At 51.8% G+C, this 14,585-nt stretch overlaps 1 protein-coding gene across 1 annotated transcript in view; it reads left to right on the plus strand.

The window, feature by feature from the left end:
* The window catches only part of Dnah1 (dynein axonemal heavy chain 1), a gene marked incomplete at its 5' end in the record, with an annotated part of 54,959 nt that extends 40,444 nt beyond the window's left edge, over positions 1-14,515 (plus strand). Inside the window, 28 exons of the mRNA XM_051204760.1 lie at positions 275-483; positions 679-850; positions 1,518-1,709; positions 2,091-2,201; positions 2,872-3,057; positions 3,342-3,533; positions 4,388-4,555; positions 4,636-4,827; positions 5,007-5,138; positions 5,577-5,702; positions 6,425-6,544; positions 6,641-6,790; positions 6,892-7,052; positions 7,653-7,878; positions 7,990-8,185; positions 8,481-8,632; positions 9,056-9,252; positions 9,493-9,641; positions 9,847-10,001; positions 10,080-10,211; positions 10,750-10,920; positions 11,255-11,434; positions 11,507-11,683; positions 12,216-12,386; positions 12,535-12,665; positions 12,999-13,350; positions 13,662-13,896; positions 14,352-14,515. Of these exons, the coding sequence (XP_051060717.1) occupies positions 275-483; positions 679-850; positions 1,518-1,709; positions 2,091-2,201; positions 2,872-3,057; positions 3,342-3,533; positions 4,388-4,555; positions 4,636-4,827; positions 5,007-5,138; positions 5,577-5,702; positions 6,425-6,544; positions 6,641-6,790; positions 6,892-7,052; positions 7,653-7,878; positions 7,990-8,185; positions 8,481-8,632; positions 9,056-9,252; positions 9,493-9,641; positions 9,847-10,001; positions 10,080-10,211; positions 10,750-10,920; positions 11,255-11,434; positions 11,507-11,683; positions 12,216-12,386; positions 12,535-12,665; positions 12,999-13,350; positions 13,662-13,896; positions 14,352-14,473 (4,857 nt within the window). The remainder of the gene's footprint in view (positions 1-274; positions 484-678; positions 851-1,517; positions 1,710-2,090; positions 2,202-2,871; positions 3,058-3,341; positions 3,534-4,387; positions 4,556-4,635; positions 4,828-5,006; positions 5,139-5,576; positions 5,703-6,424; positions 6,545-6,640; positions 6,791-6,891; positions 7,053-7,652; positions 7,879-7,989; positions 8,186-8,480; positions 8,633-9,055; positions 9,253-9,492; positions 9,642-9,846; positions 10,002-10,079; positions 10,212-10,749; positions 10,921-11,254; positions 11,435-11,506; positions 11,684-12,215; positions 12,387-12,534; positions 12,666-12,998; positions 13,351-13,661; positions 13,897-14,351) is intronic.
* Between the last annotated feature and the right edge of the window lie 70 nt (positions 14,516-14,585).

The raw sequence follows: 14,585 nt of genomic DNA on the forward strand, positions 1-14,585 counted from the left end.
CATGGTTTCTTCCTGTAGTAAAATAAGGCCTGGATCAGGAAGATGGCACAACACTACCCAAGGCCTGGAGCCCTGCCACAGCCCATAGGTTATATTCAGAGCTTTCACAATGGGACAGATCTGAGTACAAGTCCAGGACTTATGAGACCACTTGAGTGTCCTTGGCCTAGGTCTATATATAGGGCTGTTACAAAGGTCCAGGAAGACTGTTCATGAAATGTGACACACAGGGGCTTTCATTAAGGTCTAGCTCCTACTCCTTGTCCTTCTCTAGATCAAGAATGAGTCCTTCCTAGAGGATATTAACAACGTCCTGAACTCAGGTGACATCCCCAACATCTACAATGCAGATGAGCAAGATCAGATTGTCAACACCATGCGGCCCTACATACAGGAACAGGGCCTGCAGCCCACCAAAGCCAACCTCATGGCCGCCTATACTGGACGTGTGCGCAGTAACATCCACATGGTGCTGTGCATGAGGTACATGCAGTTGTCACCAGGCCCCTGGGGCCTCAGGGATGGTAGAGGGTACTTGTGAAATGAAATGTCCCCAGGCCTGGCCATCAAGCCATTCAGACCAAACTACTAGGCTGGTATGGCTACTGTGACACGGGGCTCTGAGTGTGAGTGCCTAAGTCCGTGTCCCTAGGCCTTATGTGGATCCTTCTCCCTCAGTCCCATTGGAGAGATCTTCCGAGCTCGCTTGAGGCAGTTCCCCTCCCTAGTCAACTGCTGTACCATTGACTGGTTTAACGAGTGGCCAGCAGAGGCCCTGCAATCTGTTGCCACCATGTTCCTGAATGAGATCCCAGAACTGGAATCTTCCTATGAAGTAATTCAAGGACTGGTAGGTATTTTGGTGAGAAGAAGTCTCTTGGGGAGAGATCTTTCACTTTGAGTAGAGGCATAGGGCTACTAAGTCCATGGTAAGAATCCTACCCCTTGCAGCAAAGCTTTGGTGAGATGGCATTACCTGTCTGTGCCTCAATTTTCCTATCTGTGAAATGAGGCCGTAAATCGTGTGGTGACCTAGTGTTCTACACATGGCTAGCACCCTCCTTTCTCCCAAGAACCCCCTTACACCTCTTTAGAGACCTCAGACAGGTTAAACTAGATTTGTCTGTTTCAATCTCAGAGAATGCTGGCCCTCTGAGGTCCAAGAACTAAGACAAACTCAACATTTCCCTATCTTAGACCCAACCTCTAAAGGGACACCATTTTAGGAATTTTGGCAAGAGACAGCTCAGGGAGCTGTGGCAAGGGTTCTGGGCCACAGATGGGAGTCACCTGGGCCCATGTTCAAGGCCAGCTCTGTTCTTAACCAGTATGGGCCTTGGGCTTTTCATTAGCATAAAAGGTTGCCTTGACCTGGATGGAGGTTGCCAGGTGAATGGGAGGTATAGAAGTTCCATAATAGCCTTTTCCTCAGGACCAAGACACAATAGCTTTGTGGGTGCCTGGTACCTGGTCTCTGCTGAAGTGTCACAAGCAACCATGGTCTCCCCCATTCACAGATTCAGGTTTGCGTATTTATCCACCAGTCTGTGGCCAAGAAATGTGTTGAGTACCTGGCAGAGCTGGCCCGCCACAACTATGTAACCCCCAAGAGCTATTTGGAGCTGCTCAATATTTTCTCTATCCTCATTGGGCAGAAGAAAATGGAACTGAAGACTGCTAAGAACCGCATGAAGAGTGGCCTTGACAAGGTAGGCCTGAGGAAGACCTTGCAGAGAGCGGCTAGCTGCCTGTGGTTCTACCTGCTGGGTCTTAGCAGTCTTTGTTGCCAAGGTAACCCAGCATTTCAGACTGTAGCCAAAAGTGCTGCAAAGGATGACTTCCTTCTCAGTGAAAGAATAGAAATTAACAGTGAAGGGAAAGGGCAAACAAAGGCACCCCACAGCTTCTCAGGGAGTGATGCCTCCTCATCTAGTGACCACCAAGCAACCTAGGGACCATGAATGATGGTGACTGAGCAGGGCCCTCTCCTCATAACCGTACAGAGATGACCTGTCTCTGATCCCTGTAAGACCTGTGTTTGATTTTGTCTTGTTTTGTTATGTTGTTTTCTCTGCTCTCCCCTAACTCAGCTGTTGCGTACTTCTGAGGACGTGGCCAAGATGCAGGAGGAGCTGGAGATTATGCGCCCCCTGTTGGAAGAGGCTGCCAAGGACACCTTGGTCACTATGGACCAGATCAAGGTCAGGGTGCTCACAAAGAGCTCTTGGGAGCAACCCTTCTCTGACCCTGTCTGAGGATATGCTCAACATTACAAAGCATCAAAAGGCTAGCCCCTGACTTTCACAGGTCCTTTAGCCTTTGTGTACTGCATCCTCCTCACTCACAAGTTGTCCATTTACTTGACACATACTTAGGCAGGACCATTAATACTTTAAGTCAGGCACTCCCTAGGCAGGGGTCCTACAAAGAGCAAGGCAGATGAATCCAAACAGGCCAGCCCATGCTAATGACCACAACTCAGGCTGAGTGGCAGGACCGCCGCAGGCAGATTCTGCACAGAATTGGGTTTTACAGTGAGGGCCTGGTCCTCCCAGCACTTAGCACCATTTTATTAGCATGACAGCTTTCTGCGAGCATTCAAGTGTCCTGGTCTATAGAATTAGAGTATTACAACATGTGCCCTGAGGAAATGGGGAGGTGCATCTTGGCATCATGTGCGGATGGCCATGTGGGCCTGTAGGGCTGGAATCCCCAAACCTAGAAACTCCTAAGCTCTATTGTGGGCACTCAGGGCACTCCTGGCCTTCCCAGGTCTTTACCTATTGCATCTCAGCCCTCAGAAAGGCGAGGACGGTATTCCTGTCCTTGCCAGAGCCACTAAGTGGATCCCCGTCTCCCACGCATCCCCAGGTGGACACAGCCATAGCTGAGGAAACCCGGAAGTCTGTGCAAGCAGAGGAGATAAAGGCCAATGAGAAGGCCAGTAAGGCCCAAGCTATTGCTGACGATGCTCAGAAAGATCTGGATGAGGCACTGCCAGCCCTGGACGCTGCCCTGGCCAGCCTCCGAAACCTCAACAAGAACGATGTGACAGAGGTGGGCAGCCAGGTGTCTTCTCACACTATCACACCCCTTTCTGGTGTCCTCTTAGGTCCTAATGGTGTACCCAAGCCCACCCTCAGCGCATCTTTTGGTTAGTGTGCACCGATAGGTGAAGGCAGAATGAAGGCCAGATACTAGCTTCTTTGTTCCTCTTTCCTTGTGCCACCCCGGGCAGTCCCAAGGCCCTAGGTCCTATGGCAGTGAAGACTTGGTTGGTGGGACCCACCTTGCCCAAGGACAGGACCTTCCCCTTGTACACCTTTTGGCATGGTCCACAGGTACGCGCCATGCAGCGCCCACCCCCAGGAGTGAAGCTGGTCATAGAAGCTGTGTGCATCATGAAGGGCATCAAGCCCAAGAAGGTACCTGGAGAGAAGCCAGGCTCCAAAGTGGATGACTACTGGGAGCCAGGCAAAGGTCTGCTGCAAGACCCAGGCCGCTTCCTCGAAAGCCTCTTCAAGTTTGACAAGGTAGCCGTGCTAAGCCTATGGATAAGACAAAATAGGATGGAACTGGAGAAGTACCTGTCCCATCAACTGCAGCACACATGTCCCTGGAGGACATAGAGCTGTCTGGGACCTTGGGACATAGAGCTGCTCCCCACCCTCACCCCCCGCCCCAAGGAACTGTCAGGTGGGATGACGGCCTCCTCCTCCCCAACCGATGTCAATTGAGGAAACTGGGACCAGGTCAGGTTCCTGTGCCAATAGGATGTCACCTACAGTCACTCCAAGCCCCACAGCCTGGAGCCCCACCACCACACTGGTCCTAGTCAAGAGATTCACAATTATCTGGCTCCCCACCCACCCTAAGCTTCGGCTTCCTCTGGCTGTCTCTAGGTTCCCTGTATGTCTGTCCATTTGGGATTTTCAGTGTCCATGGGTATCTGCTCTCTTGGGCTATGCTGTGGTGGAGCCCACAGCCCCTTTAGCAAACTCCTCTCCAGTCCAGAAGTTCACTGAATGCCAGTTGCCTGGCCTACATGGGCTACCCCCTGCCATCACATGTCATAAGGCAGTGAGTGGCCAGTGTCACAGCAACTGGACCCCCTCAGGGCTTCCTTAGCCCTACTCCTACTGTTCCATTAGATGGGAAACGAGAGATCTGCAGGCCCAGAGACACCCTTCTCAGGGAGGCTCCGAATCCAGGAGGGCTCACAGCCTGAGCTCTGATTCCCCTAGGCTTGTCTTGGCTCTGACCTCTGGAAGCCTGCCAACAGCTCAGTTCCCAGGCCCATCAGGTGGAACAGAGCATGGGTGTGGGAGGCGCTGCAGCACCTGCGATGTAAGAAAGCAGTGTCCTGAGATCCAGGCTTTCCATGCAGGACAACATTGGGGAGGCAGTCATCAAAGCCATCCAGCCATATATCGACAATGATGAGTTCCAGCCAGCTGCCATTGCCAAGGTGTCCAAGGCCTGCACCTCTATCTGCCAGTGGGTGCGCGCCATGCACAAGTACCACTTTGTAGCCAAGGCCGTGGAGCCCAAACGGGTGAGGACTGTAGAGAGCTGGTGGAGGCCGGCTCCCCACCCCAGGTACTGGCTATGAGCTGGCCCTCTTTCTGCCTGCAGCAAGCCTTACGGGAAGCCCAGGATGACCTGGAAGTAACACAAAAGATCCTAGAAGAGGCAAAGCAGCACCTGCGTGAAGTGGAAGATGGCATCGCCACAATGCAGGCCAAGTATCGAGAGTGTGTTGCCAAGAAGGAAGAGCTAGAAATGAAGTGTGAGCAGTGTGAGCAGCGCCTAAGCCGAGCTGACAAGGTGCGTGAGCCCACAGGCAGGGCCCGATTGGGGGAAGGACTCTGAGACCTAGGACAATTACCGGTTGGCTCGCCCCACCCCCCCTCTTAGCAACCGATGGACAGGGCCACAGTGGGCAGAGCCAGCCCCAGGCCTCAGCCCAGCCTCCCAGAGCCCACTCCACAAGACTGCTTTTACAGCTCATCAATGGACTATCAGATGAAAAGGTCCGCTGGCAGGAGACTGTGGAGAATCTGGAGAATATGCTTGACAACATCTCTGGTGATGTGCTGGTGGCTGCCGGCTTTGTGGCCTACCTGGGCCCCTTCACGGTAAAGAGCCCCCAACCCTGCCCCTGATCAGCTTCATCCCATGAAGAGACCCTCTCGAGGCCTCACCTCTGTGAGGACAACCTGTGGAGTACCTCTCCTTCCCTCCCTCATGCAGCATGCAGGTACCAAGCAGGTACATTGCTGTGCACACAAGCCAGAAGACACCCCCCCCCAAGTATAAAAAGGCTCACACATGTGCACCTGTGCCAGACACTGCTCTAAATGTTCCAATTGTGTGTCCCACTTAATCCTCACAGCCATCTTTTGGGACAATATTGCAGGCATGACCCCTTTCATAGACAAGGGTCCATGGTTTGTAAGATTGAAGCAGGTCTGAAGTGTGATGTCTAGCTCCACATCTGAGCTCTGACTCCTGCATGCTAGAGGTGAAGAGACTCTGTGTCTGGTGTGGTGGTCTTAAGTTTTACATCTCCCCAGGGCCAGTACCGCACAACACTGTATGAACAGTGGGTCAAGCATCTCACAGTTCACCATGTCCCGCACACCTCCAAGCCCACACTGATTGCAACACTGGGAAACCCTGTGAAGATCCGTTCCTGGCAGGTAACTACCAGATGTCAGGATTTGTCTTAGGCTGAGCTGAGAGCCTCCTGCCGCTTGCCTTTCTACCCCCTTTCCCAAACCTAACTCATGGATGCCTCCTCTCAGCCCTCCTCCGTGTAGCCAGAGGGTAGTGAGAGACAAAGGGGAAAGAACCAGACTAGGTGTGGCATAGGTGCTAGCAGCTGCGCGGAGAGCTTTCCTTTGGGGAGGGGGTTGACACAACACAGCCCTGGCTGTCTTGGAACTGGCTTGTGACCAGGCTGGCCTCAAACTCAGAGATCCTCCTGCCTCTGCCTCTGCCTCTGCCTCTACCTCTACCTCTACCTCTGAAGTGCTGGGATTAAAGGTGTGTCCTACCACTGCCTGTCTATAGTAGAGGTTTCTTTAAAAAAAATAAAAGTCATGTCTGAGCTAAGCCCAAAAGGCAAAGAAAGAAGCTAAGCATGGGCAAATGCAAGAAGATCCAATGGGACATGGGCACCATGGAGGTGATGTCACTCAGCAAGAATGCAGTGGGCACTTGGACAGAAAGGCCCGACTGTCCAGGAGCAAGAGAGTCCTGGAGACAGGACCACATTGCTACCTGTATCCCTCGTGCTCCCCATGCAAAGCATACAACAAAGACAAACCTGCATCCAGAACAGAGCTGAGAGTAACTAATGTCCCAGCCAGCTATGCTCACTCAAAAACCCTGACCCAGCATGGCACCTGGCTTCCCACAGATCGCTGGCCTCCCCAATGACACTCTGTCAGTGGAAAATGGGGTCATCAATCAATACTCCCAGCGTTGGACCCACTTCATTGACCCTCAGAGTCAGGCCAACAAATGGATCAAGAACATGGTAAGCAGAGCCACTGATGCTGCCCCTGCCCCCTCAGACAGGCTCAGCCAGTGCTGGACTGGCTCTAAGTACCCATACCCCCACTTTCCCCTGCAGGAAAAGGACAATGGGCTAGATGTGTTCAAGTTGAGTGACCGTGACTTCCTGCGCAGCATGGAGAATGCTATCCGCTTTGGCAAGCCATGCCTTCTAGAAAATGTAGGTGAGGAGCTGGATCCCGCACTGGAGCCTGTGCTGCTCAAGCAGGTAAGCCTGTGGAAGGAGGAGAAGCTATGACCTACAGACCCTGCCGGACAGGGAGCCGACCACATTTCAGCCACAATGCCCATCCATCCTGTCTGCCACAGACATACAAGCAGCAAGGGAACACAGTGCTGAAGCTGGGAGACACAGTGATCCCCTACCATGAGGACTTCAGGATGTACATCACCACCAAGCTCCCCAACCCTCACTATACGCCAGAGATTTCCACCAAACTCACCCTCATCAACTTTACATTGTCACCCAGGTAAGCCTCCACCCAAGAGAACACAAGCACCAGCTGTTCCTTCCTGTCATCTGTCTGTCCCTTGGTCATCTCTTGGCCATAACTAAGCTGCAGGACTCAAGAGGTCAGTCTTTCCTGCTTAGCAGCCCCTTCAGCTTCCTCACACTTACTCTGGCTTCCCAAGTTTTTCCAGACTGTCCATTGGCCTCTCTCACTTCATTTCTGCCTAAGAGTGCTTGCTCCTCATCCCCTACACACACACACACACACACACACACACACACACACACACACACACTGCCTGGTGCATACTAAAGTCTCCATTTGACTAGCAACAAGCAGTGGCAGGGGGAAACAGACACTCTTAAGCCTCATCTTGATCATTCATAGCCCCTTTTGCCCAAGAAGAACTCAGGATCTGGTTGGCCAGCCCCTACTATTCAAGGTCTCAGTGACAACCATTGGTTTGAAAGCAGCCCTGCATCAATCCTACAGATTGAGGCTAGGCCTCCCCCAGGCTGACAGTGGCAGTGGTGCTGGGCCCTTGATAGCTAAGTGTGGGCTAACAATGACCCCTGGAAGTTGCCCAGGTATTATAAGCATGATCTTCCACCCCGGTAGTGGCCTAGAGGACCAGCTCCTAGGCCAGGTAGTGGCTGAGGAACGGCCTGACCTAGAAGAGGCCAAGAACCAGCTGATTGTCAGCAATGCCAAGATGCGCCAAGAGCTAAAGGACATTGAAGACCAGATACTGTACCGCCTCAGTTCCTCCGAGGGTAACCCTGTAGATGACATGGAACTTATCAAGGTGCTAGAGGCTTCCAAGATGAAGGCTGCTGAGATCCAGGTCGGGATCCTGAGCCTCCCCATTTGCCCCAGCCCTGCTTCAATCTACCTTTGCCTACTGCTTTCTGCAGCCTCCTGGACCTAACCCCTTCCCTTCTGCCCCTCTGCCCAGGCTAAGGTCAGGATCGCAGAGCAGACAGAGAAGGACATTGACCTCACACGCATGGAGTACATACCTGTGGCTGTCCGCACCCAGATCCTCTTCTTCTGTGTGTCAGACCTGGCTAACGTGGACCCTATGTACCAATACTCCCTTGAGTGGTTCCTCAACATCTTCCTCTCGGGCATCGCAAACTCAGAGAGGGCAGGTAGCTCTGGCACACTGGCACACTGGCACAACAGGCCCACTCTGAAATGCTTATGGCACACTGCTATGGTGGAACACACACACGAACCCTCATCTATGCTCACTCATGATACACAAGAAGCCTCCACCTCCCATCCCTACACTACTTAGATCCCCTGTACTGCAGACCTTAGCTGCCCAGGGAGATGCACAGACTACCCCAGTAACTGCTGGGAAACCCTCGGGGCTGGGCTAGACCCGGAGATCATCTCTGTTCCATTTCCCCATGCTCTGTCAACACCTCTCCCACCCTGTAGACAGCCTGAAGAAACGTATCAGCAACATCAACCGCTACCTAACCTACAGCCTCTACAGCAATGTCTGCCGCAGCCTCTTTGAAAAGCACAAGCTGATGTTCGCCTTCCTGCTGTGTGTCCGAATTATGATGAATGAGGGCAAGATCAACCAGGTGCAGAAGCAGGGAGATGGTTCAGGGACTGTCTATTTGAGGGTCACCCAATTGTGGGCCTGAGACCACAGCATGGGTATTAGGTGAAAGCCTTAATACCTATGGGCATAGCATAGTTAAAGGGGACAGAGGTCTTTGGAAGCACAATTCTTGCTTAAAAGCAATAGGGGACTCTGTGTTAAAACGGTCCAAATGATGCCATGAGTACTTAAGAGCCTTAAGTATGCTGCTGAGCAGAGACTGTCCCCAGGGACAGACTGTCCTGAGCCTCCCACACTTGTTCAGGCAGGATATGCACCTCATATCCAAGAAAGGGCAGAGCAGTAGACACTAGGAGTAACCCAGTTTCTCGGGTGAGGTGCCTAGAGACACAAAGATGCTGGTTACAGGGTATAGACACCAACTTGAGCTGTGCTCTGCCAGGCTGAGTGGCGCTACCTCCTGTCCGGGGGCTCCATCCAGACCGTGACTGAAAACCCTGCACCAGACTGGCTATCAGACCGGGCCTGGCGAGACATCTTGGCACTTTCAAACCTGCCAGCCTTTTCCATGTTCTCATCTGATTTCGTGAAGCACCTCTCAAAATTCCAAGCCATCTTTGACAGTGCTGAGCCTCACCGGTGAGCTGGGTCCCAGACTATGCTACAGGAACACACAAGAAGACGAGACCCCAAGAACAGGCTTGCCCAGAGGCCCTCTTTGAAAGATTGCCTAGTACTGCCCTACATCTATGACCACATTTCCCTGTGCCTCTAGCCCTGCTTTCTTGGGAAACCCCACCCTATTGGCAAAGTCCATGTGGCATGGACTCTCAGGGAGTCCATGGGTTGACTCTCAGGGAGATGTGGGCTTTGTTGCAGGGAGCCCTTGCCTGGCATCTGGAACACATACCTGGATGACTTCCAGAAACTGCTTATTCTCCGCTGCCTGCGTGGGGACAAGGTTACTAATGCCATGCAGGACTTTGTGGCTAACCACCTGGAACCCCGTTTCATTGAGCCCCAGGCAAGTGCTGGTCTCCAGGCAGAGCTGGTACCCTGGGTCTCAAGGACTACCTTTCATCCCTGTCCAGGCTAGAACTCTTGAACCAGTAACATTCTAGGACCTAGAAGGGCCTTGTAGCCGGGAGCCTCAGGAGTCCTTCCCCTTGCCCCGAACTCTGCCTCTCATCAGCCACATCTGGTCTCAGCATCTCTCCCTATCCTTGCAGACAGCCAATCTGTCTTTGGTGTTCAAAGAGTCCAACTCCATCACACCTCTCATCTTCGTGCTGTCACCAGGCACTGACCCTGCTGCAGACCTCTACAAATTTGCAGAAGAAATGAAGTTTTCCAAGAAGCTCTCTGCCATCTCCCTAGGCCAAGGGCAGGTAAGGGTTAGGCAAGGAAGAAAGAGTGGGCAGGACAGGATGAGCAGCTGTCCCCTACTCAATGTTTCTGTCCTACAGGGTCCTCGGGCAGAAGCCATGATGCGTAGCTCCATAGAGAGGGGCAAGTGGGTCTTCTTTCAGAACTGCCACTTGGCACCAAGCTGGATGCCGGCCCTGGAGCGTCTCATTGAGCACATCAATCCTGACAAGGTGCGCCATGCTGCCTGCCATTGGGTCCTTCTCAGTGAAAGGACTAATGAAACCACCCATCAAGGACTGAAGATGCTTTAATGAAGTAGTCCCACAAAGCATGTGTGGCAGGATACAACTAATTATTCTGGATTTTTGTAGTTGTTGTTTTGTTTTTGTTTAAGACAGAGTTTCTCTATGTAGTCCTGGCTGTCCTGGAACTCACTCTGTAGACCAGACTGGCCTCAAACTCAAGAGATCTGCCTGCCTCCGTCTCCCTAGTACTGGGATTAAAGCCGTGGGCCACCACTGTCTGGCTATTTTGGATTATTAACTAGATTTCCATTGGCCCTCCAAGTTGCTGAGTCTCAGGGAGTTAGTGACTTCCCTAAGGCTACCCAGCACAGACTGATGACCCTAAGATTTTTCTAGTCCTGATCCACATCATCTTATAGCCTAACCAACTCAGGGAAGGAGTAAATCAGAGGGTGTTTGAGTTTCTGGATAGGAAAGAGCCTAAGCTAAGATCTATGTACTCATGAGGTCCTGGGACCACCAGGTACACCGGGACTTCCGCCTGTGGCTCACCAGCCTGCCCAGCAACAAGTTCCCAGTGTCTATCCTACAAAATGGCTCCAAAATGACTATTGAACCACCCCGTGGTGTCAAAGCCAACCTGCTGAAGTCCTACAACAGCCTCAGTGATGACTTCCTCCACTCCTGTCAAAAGGTGAGGCATCAGATGCAAAGATGCTAGCTCAGTGGTTAAGAGCACTTGTTGCGCTTCCAGAAAATTTAGTTCACTTCCCAGCAACCACATCAGGCAGTTCACAATGACCTCAGACCTTGCCTCCACCGGGATCTGATACCTCTGCCTCTGAGAGTGAGCAACGGCGCTCATATGCACACACCCACATACTCATACCCATCATTAAAAGTAATTTTTAAATGAGGTGCAGCCTAAGCTCCCACCTACCTGCCCCATGCCTCTCTTATGACCCTGTCCCTCTGTCCTGTAGGTAGTGGAGTTCAAGCCCCTGTGACCCTGTCCCTCTGTCCTGCAGGTAGTGGAGTTCAAGTCCCTGCTACTGTCTCTGTGCCTGTTTCACGGGAACGCACTTGAGCGCCGTAAATTTGGGCCCCTAGGCTTCAACATCCCCTATGAGTTCACAGACGGAGACCTGCGCATCTGCATCAGCCAACTCAAGATGTTCCTAGACGAATATGACGACATCCCCTATAAGGTAGGCAAGGGACAGGCTGGAGCCACTGACCTGGGCACCTATAACAGAGACCCTTACTCACTCACCACATAGGTTCTCAAGTACACAGCTGGAGAGATCAACTATGGTGGTCGTGTCACTGATGACTGGGACCGCCGCTGTGTCATGAACATCCTAGAGGATTTCTACAACCCTGCTGTGCTCTCTCCTGAGCACAGCTACAGCGACTCCGGCATCTATCACCAGATCCCACCCACCTATGACCTCAATGTGAGTCCACAGGAGGGGGCCAGATGGGATCCTGGGGTCCCACGGAACTTTGATGCAGAAGGGGACAGTAGAGAAGAGGTATAGCCCTGCCTTCCAGAACACCTTTCTAATGAAAATCCCATCCCAGGGCAAGGAACAGTCACTTCCAGTAAAGACCAGCTTCTGTCGGGGGAGGTGAAGCCTGCCTCTCCCATTTCAAGCATCACTCAGTGTGGTGATAATGCAGGCTATGTGCAGGGGTTGGGACTCTCCCTGAGGACATACTTCTTCTAGGGTGACATCCTGAACTGAGGCTAGGTTGGGTGAGTGTCAGTTCCTGTGGCAAGAGGGAGCATGTTAGGTTTGAGCAGCTACAGAGAGAAACAAATAGAGGAATGGCAGTGAATAGCTCAGAGGAAAGTAAGAGCCACAATACACAACATCACAGAGACCATTTCAGTCTGAGAAACAACAGGAAGGTGAACCGGGAAAGGTGACCGTGACTCTGAAGGCTGAGGAGAGCAAGCCGAGGCTTTGCCTTCTTGCTTCCTAGGGCTATCTCTCCTACATCAAGAGTCTTCCACTCAATGACATGCCTGAGATCTTCGGTCTGCATGACAATGCCAACATCACCTTTGCCCAGAATGAGACTTTCTCCCTATTCAGTGCCATTCTCCAGCTGCAGCCCAAATCATCCTCCGTGGGCGGCCAGAGCCGGGAGGAGGTAGGTAGCAGTAGAGGGAAGGCACCAAGGTCTGGACAAGGCCAGGCTGCTCCATTCTACCTGCACCTGTGAGTAGAACTCTTCAAGTAAAATGCTGCCATGGCTAAGGGTAGCCAACCTTGTCCCCTCATCTTTTTTGTCCCTGCAGTTAGTAGAAGATGTGGCTGAGGACATTCTGTTGCAGATCCCTCAGCCTGTTGACTTGCAGGAGGTGATAAGCAAATTCCCTGTGCTGTATGAGGAGTCAATGAACACAGTGCTGGTACAAGAGGTCATTAGGTAATTTCTTGCCACGCCTTAGACAACCAAGTCAGGGGCCGCTGTGCTATTTAGAAATGGCAACAGGTGTTACTTAATTGTCATGCTAAGTGCTAAACATCGTCTTCTAATTCAGCTGCTTATTTTCACTTTATAGATGAATAAACTGAGGCCCCAAGAAATATGTCTTAAGTCACATATTTACTAAGGGCTAGAGCTGGGATTGTACCCAGAATGCCTCACCTAGTTTCTGCATTTACCATATGTTCTGTCATTGTCTACGGTCCCAGATGGAAGGGCATAGATACTGCCACAGAACCCCAGGCCACTAACACCTTGCTGCTGACCCCACAGGTACAACAAGCTCCTAGTGGTGATCACACAGACACTTAGTGACATGCTCAAGGCACTCAAGGGGCTAGTGGTAATGTCCTTGGAGCTGGAGCTGATGTCCACCAGCCTGTACAACAACACTGTGCCCGAGCTCTGGAATACCAAGGCCTACCCATCACTCAAGCCACTGGCTTCCTGGATCATGGACCTGCTGAAGCGCCTGAACTTTCTGCAGTCCTGGATCGAAAATGGCATTCCACCTGTCTTCTGGATCAGTGGCTTCTTCTTCCCTCAGGCCTTCCTGACAGGCACACTGCAGAACTTTGCCCGAAAGTTCGTCATTTCTATTGACACTATCACCTTTGATTTCAAGGTCTGAACACAAGCTTGGGGGGGGGGGATGAGGGGGAACCACACACACACACACACACACACACACACACACACACACAAAAACACACAAACATCATGGTTATTATTACCTAAAAGTTAGAGCAATCCTGAATAGGAGGTGGAAAAACCCAGACAAGAGTCCCAGAGATACTCAAGAGGGGCAGGGCAGATTACAAGCCAGACTAAAATGGCAGATCGGTGATGTGCAGGCAGCAGCTTTCAGGAGGGAGTTTGTGCCTCCTGATGCAAATCCTGACCTTGCTTCCAATCTGGGTGTCTGTGTGCTCACAGGTGTTGTCCAGGTCACCATCAGAAATTGAGGAAAGGCCCCAAGTAGGATGCTATATCCATGGACTGTTCCTGGAAGGTGCTCGCTGGGACCCATTCGAGTTCCAGCTGGCTGAGTCGCGGCCTAAAGAACTGTATACAGAGATGGCTGTTATCTGGCTCTTACCAGTAGCCAATCGAAAGGCTGAGACCCAGGACTTCTACCTGTGCCCCATCTACAAGACTCTGACCCGTGCTGGTAAGGCGAGACAAGGCAGGCAATCCACATTACAGGTGTTAAGTCTAGGTCAGTTTACATGGACTCAGGTTAGCTGCCCAGAAAGGCTGATGGAGTTTTGGGCCAATCCAGAGCCCAATGCAGCAAGTTAGTGTTTAGGGACTTAATTCCCTGCCTGCTTGCCCTCCTTAGTAATCTATGGGCCCCAAATTCCACCAGTGGCTCAGAGGAAGAACCGAGGCCAAAACCAGGGCTCGACAGAGAATAAGATGGGTGGCAGCAACTTCATCTTCAATTTCATAGCTCTAGGCAGGCCTGAGCCTTGATCAGATCAAATCACCAAAGAGCCTGACTTTTGGACCCTATTCCCAACTCAAGTCTATCAAACTCACTGTTTATGCTCTTCTCGCTAATCTAGTCCTTCTCTAGTGGTGATAGGGCATAACCTAACCATCCCTATTTCTTTCCTGCTTCAGGGACATTATCAACCACAGGCCATTCAACCAACTACGTCATTGCTGTGGAGATCCCCACGGATCAGCCTCAGCGACACTGGATAAAGCGTGGTGTGGCCCTCATCTGTGCCCTGGATTATTAGATGTAGACAGAAGGGTCAGGGCCATTAAAAGTTTTCCAGTAAGTTCTGCTGTGCCTTGGCTATGTACACCAGGCCCCACCTACAGGGCCACAGTAGGGGAAAAGATATATAA

The sequence above is a fragment of the Phodopus roborovskii genome, unplaced genomic scaffold, assembly GCF_943737965.1.
Source record: "Phodopus roborovskii unplaced genomic scaffold, PHOROB, whole genome shotgun sequence".
Taxonomy (NCBI): Eukaryota; Metazoa; Chordata; class Mammalia; order Rodentia; family Cricetidae; genus Phodopus; species Phodopus roborovskii.